The sequence below is a fragment of the Apis dorsata genome, unplaced genomic scaffold, assembly GCF_000469605.1.
Source record: "Apis dorsata unplaced genomic scaffold, Apis dorsata 1.3 scaffold_538, whole genome shotgun sequence".
NCBI classification, from domain to species: Eukaryota; Metazoa; Arthropoda; class Insecta; order Hymenoptera; family Apidae; genus Apis; species Apis dorsata.
The window spans coordinates 56,807-69,995 of record NW_006263759.1 but is presented as its reverse complement, the minus strand read 5'-3'; the positions used below and the strand labels follow the sequence as shown (position 1 = coordinate 69,995).

Genomic DNA, 13,189 nt, shown 5'->3' with positions numbered 1-13,189 from the left:
ACGATCTCCAGTCGGAGAGGTGTTCCCCGGCCAAGAACGCGAGAGGCACTGACGGGCCCGGCGACTGGCGGGAGAGTTCGAACCGCGCACACCGACGCACACAGGACCCAGAGACGTGGACGCGGAACGGGGCAACATCTTTTTAACGGCGCGCACGTGAGATCCATAGTCCGTAGCCGTGGCGCGCTACCTCGTGCGCCACCATTTTTCCCAACCGCTCCGCTCCCTATCCTTGTCCACCTTATCCACGAGATTCCAATTCGTTCTCTCGTCATCGATCCCGATTCTCGAAACGAAAATTGATGAAAAGAGATAATATAGAAAAAAACGAGCGCTCATCAGAGAGGCAGAGTTTATCGTTCCTTCCTCCCACGAGCACCTCGTTAACGAGGCTATTTACGAAATGGCTGGCTACGAAACTGTACGCCTTTTCGAGAGGTTCCTCCTCCTCCTCCTCCTCCTTGGATTGCAACCTTTTTATTATCTTGTATAGGGAAGAGAGGAGGAAGGGAAGGTGGTTTGGCCGTAGGCGTGCAACTCGGAGAGGAGAGGGAAGGGCGCTGGGCCTTACATGGATCTGGTGTGAGTCACTGCCCAAAGTGGACTATGTAAATGTGTTTGGCTCGAAGAAACTGGTCGATCGTTTATCACGAATGAATCTTCCACGAGCTTCGCTCTTTTTCGACTTCTATTTATACTATACTATATATATATATATATATGTATGTATATAACTAGCTCTCGGGTCTCGTTGGTCGATACCGAACGGGAATAAATAATTGGAATACATCGATAGATCGTGGGGCGAACGTTGGTCCCCATGATTTATATATACACTAGGCATAGTCGGGTCGATCGATAATTAATTATCGCATTAACCGCGAGAGTTAAGAGAAGAGGGGGAGGCCTGTATCGATCGAGGAGAAAGGATGAAAGGACGTGCACGTTTATTCAGGCGAAACAACAGCCTTGGGGCACTTATGGTCGAAGCCGGACAAAAACGGATGTCTGCTGTCTTTGATAGACACTGCCGTTCGTGGCTGCTCGTGCACGATCGTGCACGCTCGTGTACGGTACTTGGACGAGCCACGCCATTCCACGCCGGCCCTCGAGGTGAAAGTGTCCAAAGATTTCGTAACGAGCGACCGATTGCGATTACGCTCGCCACGAGAAATCGTTTGCCTCCGTAACGAATGCCACTAAATTCCATACCTAATTGAAACTACTTCTTCCTCCTCCTCCTCCTCCTCCTCCTCTTTCTCTTCTTATTCCCAAAAAATTTGACAATCAACGCGATCTCTCGGTAGCGAAACTAGTTATTTTCAACTTTCCGCCGATTCGTGCTAATCTCTTAAAGGACTCCCAAATAATAACACGATTTAAAGGGAAGAGAGAGAAGCGTTTCTCTCTTCCCTCGAAAATTCTGTTTTCACCTTTTCGCCATTTGTGTCGATTTCGACCATGTAACACGTCTCCTTTGTAACACAAATATTTGAACAGATCGACGATCGATCTTTTTTTCTTCGACTCGCTACAGTAAATGTAAAAAAGTAAATTATCTTTTTTTTTGTTTTATCGCGCAGGGACGAAGGCGATGAGAGCGCGCGCGTCGCGAGTAGTTTACCGATCCAAAGTCCCGTTAATCGTCAACGGAATGGTTACGTCCCTTCTCGTTACGTATATCTCGCAAATATTCCGCAATCGAAAGAGATAGAACGTTAAACGTCCGTCCAGTTACAATAATCCTTGTATAATCGAATAAGGCTTAAACAACGGTTAACGTATATTATACGAAACGTGTCGCGTGGATGATCGTGATCGGCTCTCGCGTAGTTAATCTCGCTACCGGATCGTTTTGCGGAAGCGACAACTTCCACGGGACTTTGGCCTCATTAGAAGGAAAGGTGCCCCCTCGAGCCATCCCACCCTCCCTCCCCCTTATCTTATCCTCCGTGCGGATAACCGCGTGGATGCTAATTATAAAACGCGCGAATAATGAAATCATCTTGCTAAGCGCGGCTCGCGAGCCCGCTCACTTCCTTGAGAAACTTTTTCAACCGGGCCCGCGAGAGAAACGCCTTTATTAGCGGACGGGACAACGCTCTACGGGAGAAATTAGGCTCGTGGGATAAAGCGACTCGGAGTTATTAAGACAAATTGCCCGCTAATCGACACACCATACCTCCCAACACCACCGTCTATCTCCTTTCGTCTTTCGAATCTTTGGAGAATCTTCCAGAAGAAAGAGAAAAATTCGATGTAGAAAACGTATATATTTTACAAAAATATAATACATACGACGTTCAACGTCCTCGTTACCGCGATACACGTACATGTACACTATGTACACAAGCGACTTTAATACTCTTTAATAATCGTCTAATCGTTATTTACACGCGTTATAATTGGATGGAAAGGATCGTCACGCCAGAATGCGAATGGACACGGCGATCAGGATGAGGAGGCTCGCGTTCACGGCGAGCCTCGGCGAGGAGGAGTCGAGCAGGGCGTGCTGGGCCAACGTTCTACACTGGGAGCTTCGAAAATGTTTCACATTCCCCTCCGAGTCCCTTGCCAGCACGCACAGCTCGTACTTCGACCCGGTGTCCCGAAGATCCTGAATTTTGAACGATCTCTCGCTGTACACGAGATCCTTCTCGATGGCGGACTTGCCGCTCCCAGACTCTCTCACCACCACGTAAAAGTCACCGATGTCCTCACGCGATGTCACGTACCAGGTCGCCTTCCAACTCTTGTCCTCCTCGTCGCTAGAAAAAAAAATATTCAGTCCAAGATCCCAAATTATGTGTATATATAATCTCCTCTAAAGTGTACACTTACTACTCGATGTTTCGATATTTCACGTCTGGGGTGATGTCGAACTCGGGATACTCCTTCACGTCTCTCTCGCCGCACCCCATCAAGTCCTCCGTGACTCCAGACAACGGTTTATTCGCGAGAAAATGCGGGCTCTCGCAGCTAACGTTCGACCATTCCTCCGGTATTTCCGTTTGGGTGGCCAGCCACCTCTTCAAAGGCCTCACGTGGCAATCGCAGTGCAATGAATTTCCTGAACGATATTCGCACGGTTATGATTCGTTTTTTTTTTTTTTTGGAAAAATATTTTTTTCTTTTTTAAAAAAATATATAAAGATGTCTTACCGTGATACCGTACTTTCGTCCCGTTGTTTATGATTTTCATGAACGTTTCGTCGAATACGCCGATGGAGTTGGATTCCAGGTCGAGAATCTTCAAATTTGGCAGCGGTAGAATTTTGTTCAACCGTAGGTGAGTCAGCCGGTTGTGACTCAGGTACAGATTAGTCAGGTTGGTCGGAGGTTCGAAGATATCCGGTTCCGAGAGGTCGTTGATCTCGTTGTAAGAAAGATCCAGCGTTTGTATCGCCGTCAAGTTTCCAATCACATCTGTCGGGGAGAAAGAAAGAAAGAAAGAAAGAAAGAAAGAAAGAAAGAAAGAAAGAAAGAAAGAAAGAAAGAAAGAAAGAAAGAAAAAAAAAAATGGAAATATCGAATTACAATCTCCCCGCATTATCCCCCTAGCTAGGCAATAACTGTAAAACACACTCACATCTATGAATCTCGTTAACGTTGTTATGACTTATGTTCAAACGTAGAATCTTCTTCATCCCCGTGGTGAGCTCGTGAGTCAATACAGGCATAACGTTATAAGAGAGATCGATCTCCTTCAACCGATAAGGTATCCAAGGATCGTTGGGGAACGTTCTCTTGGTCACGAATGAGATCTTGTTGTGGCTCAGATTGACCCTCTCCAGGGAAAGGCAATCATCGAGGAGGCCGTGGGTCTTGTTGTCCAATTTTTCCAACTCGTTGTGAGAAAGATCCAGCGTTCTCAAAGAGACGAGGCCTTGGAACGCCCCGTTCGGGATGTGGGTAATCTTATTGTTGGTCAGATTCAACGTCAACAATTGCAGCAACCCTTCGAAGGCGCGCACGCTCACCCTCTCTATTCTATTATCAGCCAGATTCAACTCGAACACTATAGGAAGACGCCCGAACGCCGCCTTCCTCAACTCGGTCAATTCGTTGTCCTGAAATTATGTATAATGTATATATCGTGTCTGGAATCAAATAAAACGATCGATAATAATTCGTCGAACCTGCATGTAAAGATACTGCAAGCTGGTTAGCGTGCTTAACGCCTCCCAAGGTGGCTTCGTTATGTTGTTGGAGCGCAGGTTCAAGGTCCTCAAGGTGAGCAAGTTTTCGAAACTTCCATGCTTGAGATTGTCACCCAACCGATTTCCCGTAAGGTCCAACGAGAGGAGAGCGTTCATCGTGGGCCACACGTCCACGGTTGGAATTTCCTCCAACCAATTTTCGGAAAAGTCTAGACTGGCCAGGGAAATCGGTAACTGGAAGATCTTCGTTAATCGATTGTTTCTCACCGTTAAGCTCCTATCGATCATCGTCACTTTTATTTAATTATATATATAAAAAGAATCATCCCGGATTCGTTACGATATCCGTTACCTGCAACTCGGCAATCTGGTCAAACTGCTGCGAGCGACGTCGCTCAATCGATTGTAACTCATGTCCAATTCTAACAACGTTGCCAACGGGCCGAACGTGGACGGTTTAATTCTCTCCAGAGAATTGTGAGACAGATTCAAGAAACGAAGGCTGAACAGAGTTTGAAAGACGGCGTTGTGGATCTCGGACAGGTTGTTGTGGGACAGGTCGATCGTGTGGAGCTCGTACAATTTTGGAAATGTCTGGCGGGGCACCGAATGGATCAAATTGTGAGACACGTTGAGAACTTTCAATCCTGTCATGTTGTGTAGAGGTACCTGCAATTATTATTCGATTCTCATTAGATAAAATTCTCGATGATAATACGATGAATGTAATTCAAACTTTCGTTTTACTCGAATTAATTTTTGTTAAAAATTCTGACCTGATTAAGAGCGGTCAATTGATTGTAACTCAATTGCAGCTCCGTGGCATAAGTCGCACTGTCGAAGGAATACTTGGAGATGTTTTCCAATTTGTTGTGGCTCAGGTCCAGCATCGTGATGTTCACGCAATTCTCAAAAGCGCCCGGCTCTATCTTCGAAATTTCGTTACGAGACAAATCGATCCTGGTCAAGTAGAGATCCTTGAAAGAAAGTTTCTCTACGACGGTGACGAAATTTTCGGACACGTCCAACAGCTGAACAAGAAAAGAAAAGCACATACAAGGATATAAGAGGTGTAAGAATATTTCTATTTCGAAAAATTTGTATATCGAATGTGATATAGAGAATGTATTCGTACTTCCGCGAATTGAAGTTGATTGAACATCTGAAAGTCGATTTTCTTGATGAAATTTCGTGCCAGATCGATGGTTCCTATCCTAGTCACGGGTCCAAAGGTTCCTCTCCCAACGTCGTTTATCTGATTGTCGCTCAAATACAATCTTATCAAGAAACGCATGCCGCGAAAAGTGTTGGAGTCGAGCTTCTTTATTTTATTGTGGCTCAGATTCAATACCTTGAGCAAGGAGTTCCTCGCGAATGTCCCTCTATAATAACACGCCAGTTATCCGAATGGAATATTCTCACGGATAATAATCTAATCTCCTTTGCGCTCCAGGCCTTTTTCGCTCGGCTGAACCAACAACTCCGCACGGAATTTCAGACACCGCACCCGTTCGATGGATTTCTAACTTGAAATGATTTCAAATTAACGTATAAAATTTTTGTACTTTAATATTTTATGTGTCTTTATCGTACAAAGAAAGAAAATTTATCGAATATTAAAGTCTATATCGTTGTTTGTTTTGTCCGATATTTTAATAATAAAACAATTATCAAGATGATTGAGATCCTCGATTTGCCAGGACAAGTATCGCGATAAAATGTCGTTCAATGTCTTTCACCTTTCTCATTCCGTTGAGAGTAAATCTTACGATCCTAATAACGTGCTCTCATTCACATTCACTATTATTCTTATTTTTCACGTTCTCTTACTACATCTCTATTTTCATCGCTACTTTCCTTCTCTCTATCGTCAATTTTTTAACGAATTAAGAAGTGATTTCGTTATTCAATAACGAAATATCAAATTCATTTTTCAATCACTTTCATCGCTGTGTTCCATGCTGACCAAAATTCAAAAACTTTGAAAATAATATTTCTATTGCAACGACTGTCGAACTAATATGTAATCCGATCCGCGATCATGGTTTAATTTTAGATAGAAAAAAATCTAGCCATTTGACAATACGTTATGTACACTTTATAAGAGTGTACATAAAGAGCTTAGGAATCTATTCGTGAAACGATTAAAAAATCAAATATAAATATTGTCGCCGTTCGAATTGCCATTAAATCGAATGGTGCCTGAGAGTCATCATTGGAGCGCAAAGGATGAACGACCAATTTACCTCTTCAAATCCGCGATCGCGTTGTGAGACATGTTGCACCAGCCCATCTTCGTCAAATCAGCCAGATGAGAACCGTCGAGCTTGCTGATCAAATTGTGGGACAAATCTAGATATTCAGTATCCCTCAAACCTTTGAACTGATTCCTCTTAAGCTCCTTGATCTTGTTGCCGTGCATGTCCAATCTTTTCAGCTTCTTCAAAGGCGCCAACGCTTCGACGGGTAACGAGCTAAGCGTGCCTACAGAGGAAAGGAAAATGGTTGGGTGAAGTAGGATGCGCGATTCTGGAAACGCGTACTTCCTCGAAAGAAAAAGGTAGCGGCAAGTACCGTTACTGATCTCCAACTTTTCGATTTTCGCTGCCGCGGCACTCTCCGCGAAACTGTTCGCCGGTAAAGTAGAAATTCGATGGCCAGTTATGCTCAGGATACTGAGATTTCCCAAAATTTGCAATGCCTCGTGCGGGAACTTCTCCAGGATACTGTTTATCACGTGTAACTCCTGCAACGTCCTGTTCACGCCGAGAAAACTGTGCTCCTCGATCAACCTGAGCGGTGTGTCGACGAACTTGAGCACTCGAACATCGAGGGGATAGAGTGCAGGCCCGTAGAAACGTCCTTCGAACCAACGACCAACGATCCGACATCACCACCACAGGATCGAGGATCGAGTTTGAGAAGCTCTCAATGAAAAGCGACACGCTTACCTATGTTGCACTTGTACAAAACTAGTTCCTCGATCGGCGCGCCCTCGTTGCCTAGATTGGAGAAGGCCAAGCTCAGGCTGGCCAAATTCGTGTTCTCGCAACGTATGTAAAGCCCTCTGTCGCTACCGCGTGCGCAAGCGCATGGATAGATGTATTTCGGTTCGTTGGGACATCTGAATCGTGGACCGGGTGGAACGTAACCGCCCATGATGGCGGGCAGGATCGAGATCCACAATAACGGGAAAGATATCATCTATGGGCAGTGGATCGACGATTAATTTGTTTCGTTACGTTTTCCTAAACGCTTGAAAAAGTTTCATTGGTAAATAATCCTGTTACGATCACTCTAGTTCGCGAGGGAAACGTGGGAAAGTTTTCTTGCGTTAGATCCGTGGCACGATAATAAACGAGCTTATATAGATAAATAGATAGACAGCCATAGGCGAATCGTATGCTTTTCCCTTCGATTCGAAACGTTCAACCGATTCGCCTTTCCTTTTCAACACGCGTAATTTCTCTCTGTCTCTCTCTCTCTCGTCTTCTCTTTCGCGTACCGTCATCAGTGTCATTTCTCGATCGAGGACGATTCGAGGCAGAGACACGCGTATTAGGCGTCCAAATGAGCGGAAATCATAGGAGCCAGGCGCGACTAATTTGTTTGCGGATCGGCGATCGCCGCCGAGAAGAGGATCTGAAAGAGGAACAAAGAGAAGTCGTAAAGAGACGAACGACCTCGTTGCCGCTACCTACCTCCCTGTCTACCTCATACCGTTTTTACGAGGAACTGCGCGTAATTCACTGTTATTCACTGTATATCATTTCTTCCAAGCCAAGACAATTCTGTCCATCCAGTTTATCGATAAGATAAACGAGAATCTTTGATTGAAGTAGATAATAAAGTAGTTAATTAAGATTTTTTTTTACCAAATTGTTCGCAAAGGGAACTCTACCTCGGTAGTTTGATCGTAAGCTGGAAAGCTGCCAACGGGATGATAGACTCTATCTATCGGCGGGGGAAAGAAATAGGTAATCGCATTCTCTTGCGGAAAGTGAAATGGCGGCTCGCGATTAACTACTTTCCTTCGATTCGAACACGTGTTCGCACGCGAATATCGAATATCGAATAAATTAGTTCCGTGATTTTCTTACCGAAATTACGAACCGTGGTATGGAGAAAACGATCGATCGATCCGCGAAATTTTTTTTTTACAGAAAAAAATGGAACTAGGGAACAGAAAAAAGAAAATTAGGCATTCGATTGTTGTGATCGTGGGCGGAGTAAAACGTAGGCCGAGGATGCATAATGATTCTAAAATGATTCTGTAGTTATATTTTTATTTGGATCGATGCGTTAACGATGGCCTCAACCATCGTTTTAAACGGGGTCGATGAATTATTAATTAAAATTCATAAAAATTTTATAATCCTCGGTTAGAAAGGATTGAACGGCTCGCGAAACTCACTGACCTGAGAAACGAATAACCATTTTTTATTACGGTTCCAGTAATCTAGTAATTCAACGAGCGAGAAGGTAAAAAAGAAAAGCAGGCTGATCTAGTTTCGCCGCAACCGGTGTTTACGCAACGTTTTGAACATAATACTTCCATGACAGTTGAACGTAAATACAAAATACGGAAACACGAGTCTTCGAAACCCTCTTTTCTGATGCAAAAACGTTGGCAAACGCCTGGATATGCAATAGGAAGCGCGAAATTTTATCGAACGATACGACAGACACGGGGGAGGTGATCGAAAACGGTCGATCCTTTCACTTATTCTGAATCGACCTTAACGATCACAAGCAATGAACCGAATCGCTTGGATTTCATGTTCCCTAGTAAAAAAAAAAAAAAAAATGTCTTGTACCGGTTCTCTAACTCGCGTAATCTTACGTTTGACACTTGATATTTCTTGATATTCACGGTGAAATTGAAGAGAACACGTAAAACATGTTACACGAGACGCTTAAACACTTTGACTGGTTAAACAATCAAAAAAGAAATCTACGAGCTCGTGAGAAAAATTATTTCGATTCCCTGATCTCGAAAGAAATAACTGATGCGCGAAGAAAATACAATAAACTACGCTCCACTTTCTGAAACGAATTAATGCTATTATGACGACGCGACTGAAGAGAAAATTTCTAGAATAATAATCAATTGTTTCTACTCAATTTTCTTTCCGCTCGAATAAATTTTTCTTTTTTTCAAACAGAACAAAGTGACTTTTTGTTTCCTCTCTCCTTTTAAAAACCGAACCGAATTGATATTTTTCTTCGACCAGCCGACCTTGTACAGATTTCTGATCTCCTGACTTCGTGCCAGCATCGAATGCAATCAGATGCAATTTTTTTTTTCCGAAATTCGATACGATTTCAACCGGTTCGATGAGATCTCATTGATCTTAATGATGTATGAAAGGCGAGAAACTTGTCTACATTAAAGGATAATAAAAGAGAAATCGAAGAAATTAAAAAAAAAAAAGCAAGAATTATATCTAAATTGCACCAACCCATATATCTATCTACATATTGAAATCATCGCTTATCGAAACGAGCGGATGACACGCAAACGCACGTGGAACAGCGCATCGAAACACCAGCTTGTTTTTATTAATAGAGAGATATTAAAACAGAATGTAAATTTCGAATTTCTAATCCAAAACCGTATAATATCTTTATCGAGTGAATACCTTGAAATACCAGATGAAATACCTTGCTTGCACTTCGTCCAAAAAGGTTCCGAAAGCACGGTGACAGTCGTTGCTTTTAGGACGAACTCTGTCTTCGAAATCACATATTCGTCGTTCGACCAATTTTTAATTGGTTGTTTGTTTGTTTATACGCGTTCAAGATCAATAAGAAAAAAGAAGAAGAAATTTACGTAAACGTTTCACCACATTTCTGTCTTGGAAACATTCTGCGAATGATTCTAGGATGAGGCTACCGTGAAAACTGAGTCGTGGCTCGAAACTAAAGAGAAAGGCGGCTCGAGAAGAGAGGGTTCTCCCATTGGCAGTTGATACACGCTGTCCTTTCGTGGACACGCGGGTTCTTTGGCTTTGAAACATTTCTACGAGACGAGGACGTTAAGGTTGCGCTCGATTGGCTCATCGAGTTCCCAGGACCGTACTAAAGCTTATTTATTCACGTTCCATAACAATCGTTTCGTATTGTTCTTTTCCCGTGTCCAAATTTATCGTTAAAAATCGAGAAAAAAGTTGTCGTTAACTTGTAATTGCAATTTCCAGTTTGAAAGTAATTTTTTTCAATCATTTATTTTTTTTAGTAAATTTTTTTCACGTGGAAAAGTGTTCAACGAAGGCGCATTTCTATTTGGTTTAGAAGAAAGCCGAGAAGACTGTCTGCGATTGGTGGATATTTGTGAAAGTTAGATCACGATTTGCTGACTTGTTTTACGAGCTACAGTGACATCTATTGGTACGTAAAAATAATCTTGTAAACGTTTTCAATCGATGTTATAGTTTAAAAAATTCGTGTTAATCAATTTTAATTAATCTGGTTTCTCTTCTTCAATGATAATAAGAATATTTTACACAAAGTCGATGATATTGTGAATATAATCGTAATTTAAATTTATTAAATATGCATAAATCGATAAATTATAAAACTACGAAGTGTTATAAGAGAAGACTCGTTCGTAATGACAGTTACTGCTTCTAATCTATCGTATGTGTGCAATCAACGTGGTGCGGCGCTGTAATATATTCGAGTTTATTTACTGTTTCGATCGAAATTTAAACGTGATGGAAATCTAAAAAATTGAACTAATGAAATGATTAATCGTTAATAATATCGTTGTAAGTGAATTGTTCTTAATCACGTGAAATCATTTAAAATTATAATTTTATCGAGTGAAAATGAAGAAAATTAATACGATATATTGTCAATGACGTTAGAGAAACATAAAGTGGATTCTAATTAAATGCTTATAATTTGCTTAATTATAATTGTATTAATTCGTGATTTAAAATTTCATTTCTTTGATATACGAATAAACTCGATCGGTTTTAATTTCGATCATAGTGTCGCGATCGCATTCTAATCGATAATGTTGGAAACGATACAAGGATGGTAACATCGACATCGTCGAATTCTCAGTGTAACGCAAAGCAGGTTGAATGTTAAATTTGTACGTCATTTTCACGAATAAATTCGTTCGTATGTTTCGCAAAAATTTTTCGCAATCTTCCTCTTTTTATGGTTAAGGAGTATCGTCCTTTAATCGAATTAACTACCAGCTTCGCTAAACGTAAAATAATAACCGGATATCCCGGTTAGCAATCGTTTAGACCATAACGAGAAATGGCGTTATGCTTTTCGAGAAATTACGCGGTCATTAAGGTCGATAAGTTCTCCGAGTGGCATGGTTCGAAAACCGGTAGTGCAAGTAAAGACAGCTACCACATCAGCCGAGTATCAGTGTGCAAAGATTGTGATTCGAAAAACAAAAATTGCGAGTCGATTGAACGAACATCTTACGCTCGTTTTCTTTTTTTTTTTTTTTGTAAAATGGATCATTCGATGATATTCTTGTTGAAGTTTCTGCTCTGGGCTCGTGAGTAAAGAAAATTATTCAGAATTTCTTTCACGATGGAATCTTAGATTAGATCGTTTTACAGGTTTGCTCCTCGCAGTCGTTTCTTTACCAACCTTGGGTTACGTCGTAAGATGTTTCGTTTACGTTTAAAAGTTACATTTTTTGGAAGTTCGAAAAGAGTATCTTTTTTTTTTATTTTTCAGGATCGACATCGTTTAGAGACTTACGAAGATTTTTCCGAGGAACGACTTGGCGACTTGGATTTTTTTAACAACCTGATCTTTCGATTCTCTTGCGAGGGAAAACCGATTGGCCTGTACGCGGATCTAGAATACGATTGCCGAATTTTCCACGCTTGCGATGATTCGGGAAAAGGTTTCCCCGTCGTCTGTCCGAAGGATACGTTTTTCGATCAACGGGAACGTGTGTGCAGCGACGAAGGACACGTCGATTGTGAACACGCGAACGAATGGTAGATGCGATATCTCGCATGAATATTTTATTTTGTACTCTCTTCTTGTATTTTCTTCTTATCAACGAATATTTTCAGGTTTTACTTAAACGAGTTGCCATTCTCGGTGGAAGCGACGGATGAGAATCACGCGCGAACAGAAGAAAAAGAAGAAGTTCCTTCGGTGTTGCCTCTTCTGCTACAGTGACGAAATCAGAGATTAAAACGTTTCGCGTTTAATTTTACGTGAAAGTGTGAAATAAAAAACGTTTCAGTGGATCAGTTCAACTCGTATACTGTATAATTGATCTTCAAACGGTTCGACGGACCATCATCGTGATTCTATCGTATCCAAATGCGGTATTCGCATTAATTTTAGAAATAGAGAAGCAAAATGAGAAAATCGATAGCGCTTTATTATCATTTAAAAAATTAGTGTTGAATAGAAACGTTCTTCAAGACTTTAAAATTAACTGATTCCTGATCGCGATAAAGCGCAGAATCCAATAACATTCTTCTCTCCCGTTGCTCGTTTTATCGTTTAACGACGAAGAAGAAAGGAGAAGCATCCGAGACGAGAATAATTACATTGCGCGCGCGTCGTAATCCAGCGATTCTTATCTTAAGAAAAAACTAGCGGTGGCGAGAACAATCGATAAAAAGGCGAGAGACAATGGGAGCGGGCGGAGAGGTGGTGGTCGAGCAAAGGAAATCAGTGGATGAGTGGATTCTGAAGCGTTTTATTTTTCGTAAACGTAGAAACATAGAGAGAAAGAGAGAGAGAGAGATAGAGCAAAACAATCGCTTACAGCCTTACAAACTAAAGATTTTTATTCGATATAACATTATATATTCCTGCGTTGTCTTTGATCATCATCGAGCGTACCGATTACACCGAGATCGATAAGAGAGAGTTGCCCAACGAAGTTATTTATTGTTATTAAACCCTTCACCATTATAAACCCCTCCACGAACGAACAAGAGCCGTCGCTTCTAATAACAAATTTTATCCGCGTGTTAACAAATTCGTGGAAACTACTATTTAGTTCGTCCCTAGCTAAGATCGAG

At 41.7% G+C, this 13,189-nt stretch overlaps 2 protein-coding genes across 2 annotated transcripts; one reads left to right on the top strand and one right to left on the bottom strand.

The window, feature by feature from the left end:
* Window positions 1-2,253: 2,253 nt before the first annotated feature.
* LOC102679127 (insulin-like growth factor-binding protein complex acid labile subunit) lies at window positions 2,254-10,150 on the bottom strand. Its single transcript, XM_006620833.2, has 12 exons — window positions 9,825-10,150; window positions 7,112-7,364; window positions 6,735-7,022; window positions 6,407-6,644; window positions 5,296-5,542; window positions 4,937-5,191; window positions 4,513-4,829; window positions 4,140-4,437; window positions 3,590-4,070; window positions 3,163-3,426; window positions 2,842-3,070; window positions 2,254-2,768 (listed from the first exon to the last, which is right to left on the bottom strand). The coding sequence occupies exons 2-12, from the start codon at window positions 7,362-7,364 to the stop codon at window positions 2,423-2,425; spliced, it is 3,216 nt and encodes a 1,071-aa protein (XP_006620896.1). The 5' UTR covers window positions 9,825-10,150; the 3' UTR covers window positions 2,254-2,422.
* A 914-nt stretch (window positions 10,151-11,064) lies between these two features.
* On the top strand, window positions 11,065-13,047 carry LOC102679342. Its single transcript, XM_006620835.2, has 4 exons — window positions 11,065-11,688; window positions 11,753-11,796; window positions 11,874-12,142; window positions 12,221-13,047. The coding sequence occupies exons 1-4, from the start codon at window positions 11,436-11,438 to the stop codon at window positions 12,327-12,329; spliced, it is 675 nt and encodes a 224-aa protein (XP_006620898.1). The 5' UTR covers window positions 11,065-11,435; the 3' UTR covers window positions 12,330-13,047.
* Window positions 13,048-13,189: the final 142 nt, after the last annotated feature.

Excerpts from the sequence above, each read along its gene's own strand:
- LOC102679127 (XM_006620833.2), bottom strand. The coding sequence starts at position 7,364 with ATGATATCTTTCCCGTTATTGTGGATCTCGATCCTGCCCGCCATCATG. Across the intron at positions 3,427-3,589 it reads CGTTAACGAGATTCATAGAT|ATGTGATTGGAAACTTGACG; the intron begins GTGAGTGTGTTT and ends TCTCCCCGACAG. Across the intron at positions 2,769-2,841 it reads AAATATCGAAACATCGAGTA|CGACGAGGAGGACAAGAGTT; the intron begins GTAAGTGTACAC and ends TTTTTTTTCTAG.
- LOC102679342 (XM_006620835.2), top strand. The coding sequence starts at position 11,436 with ATGGCGTTATGCTTTTCGAGAAATTACGCGGTCATTAAGGTCGATAAG. Across the intron at positions 11,797-11,873 it reads TACCAACCTTGGGTTACGTC|GATCGACATCGTTTAGAGAC; the intron begins GTAAGATGTTTC and ends TTTATTTTTCAG. Across the intron at positions 12,143-12,220 it reads TGTGAACACGCGAACGAATG|GTTTTACTTAAACGAGTTGC; the intron begins GTAGATGCGATA and ends GAATATTTTCAG.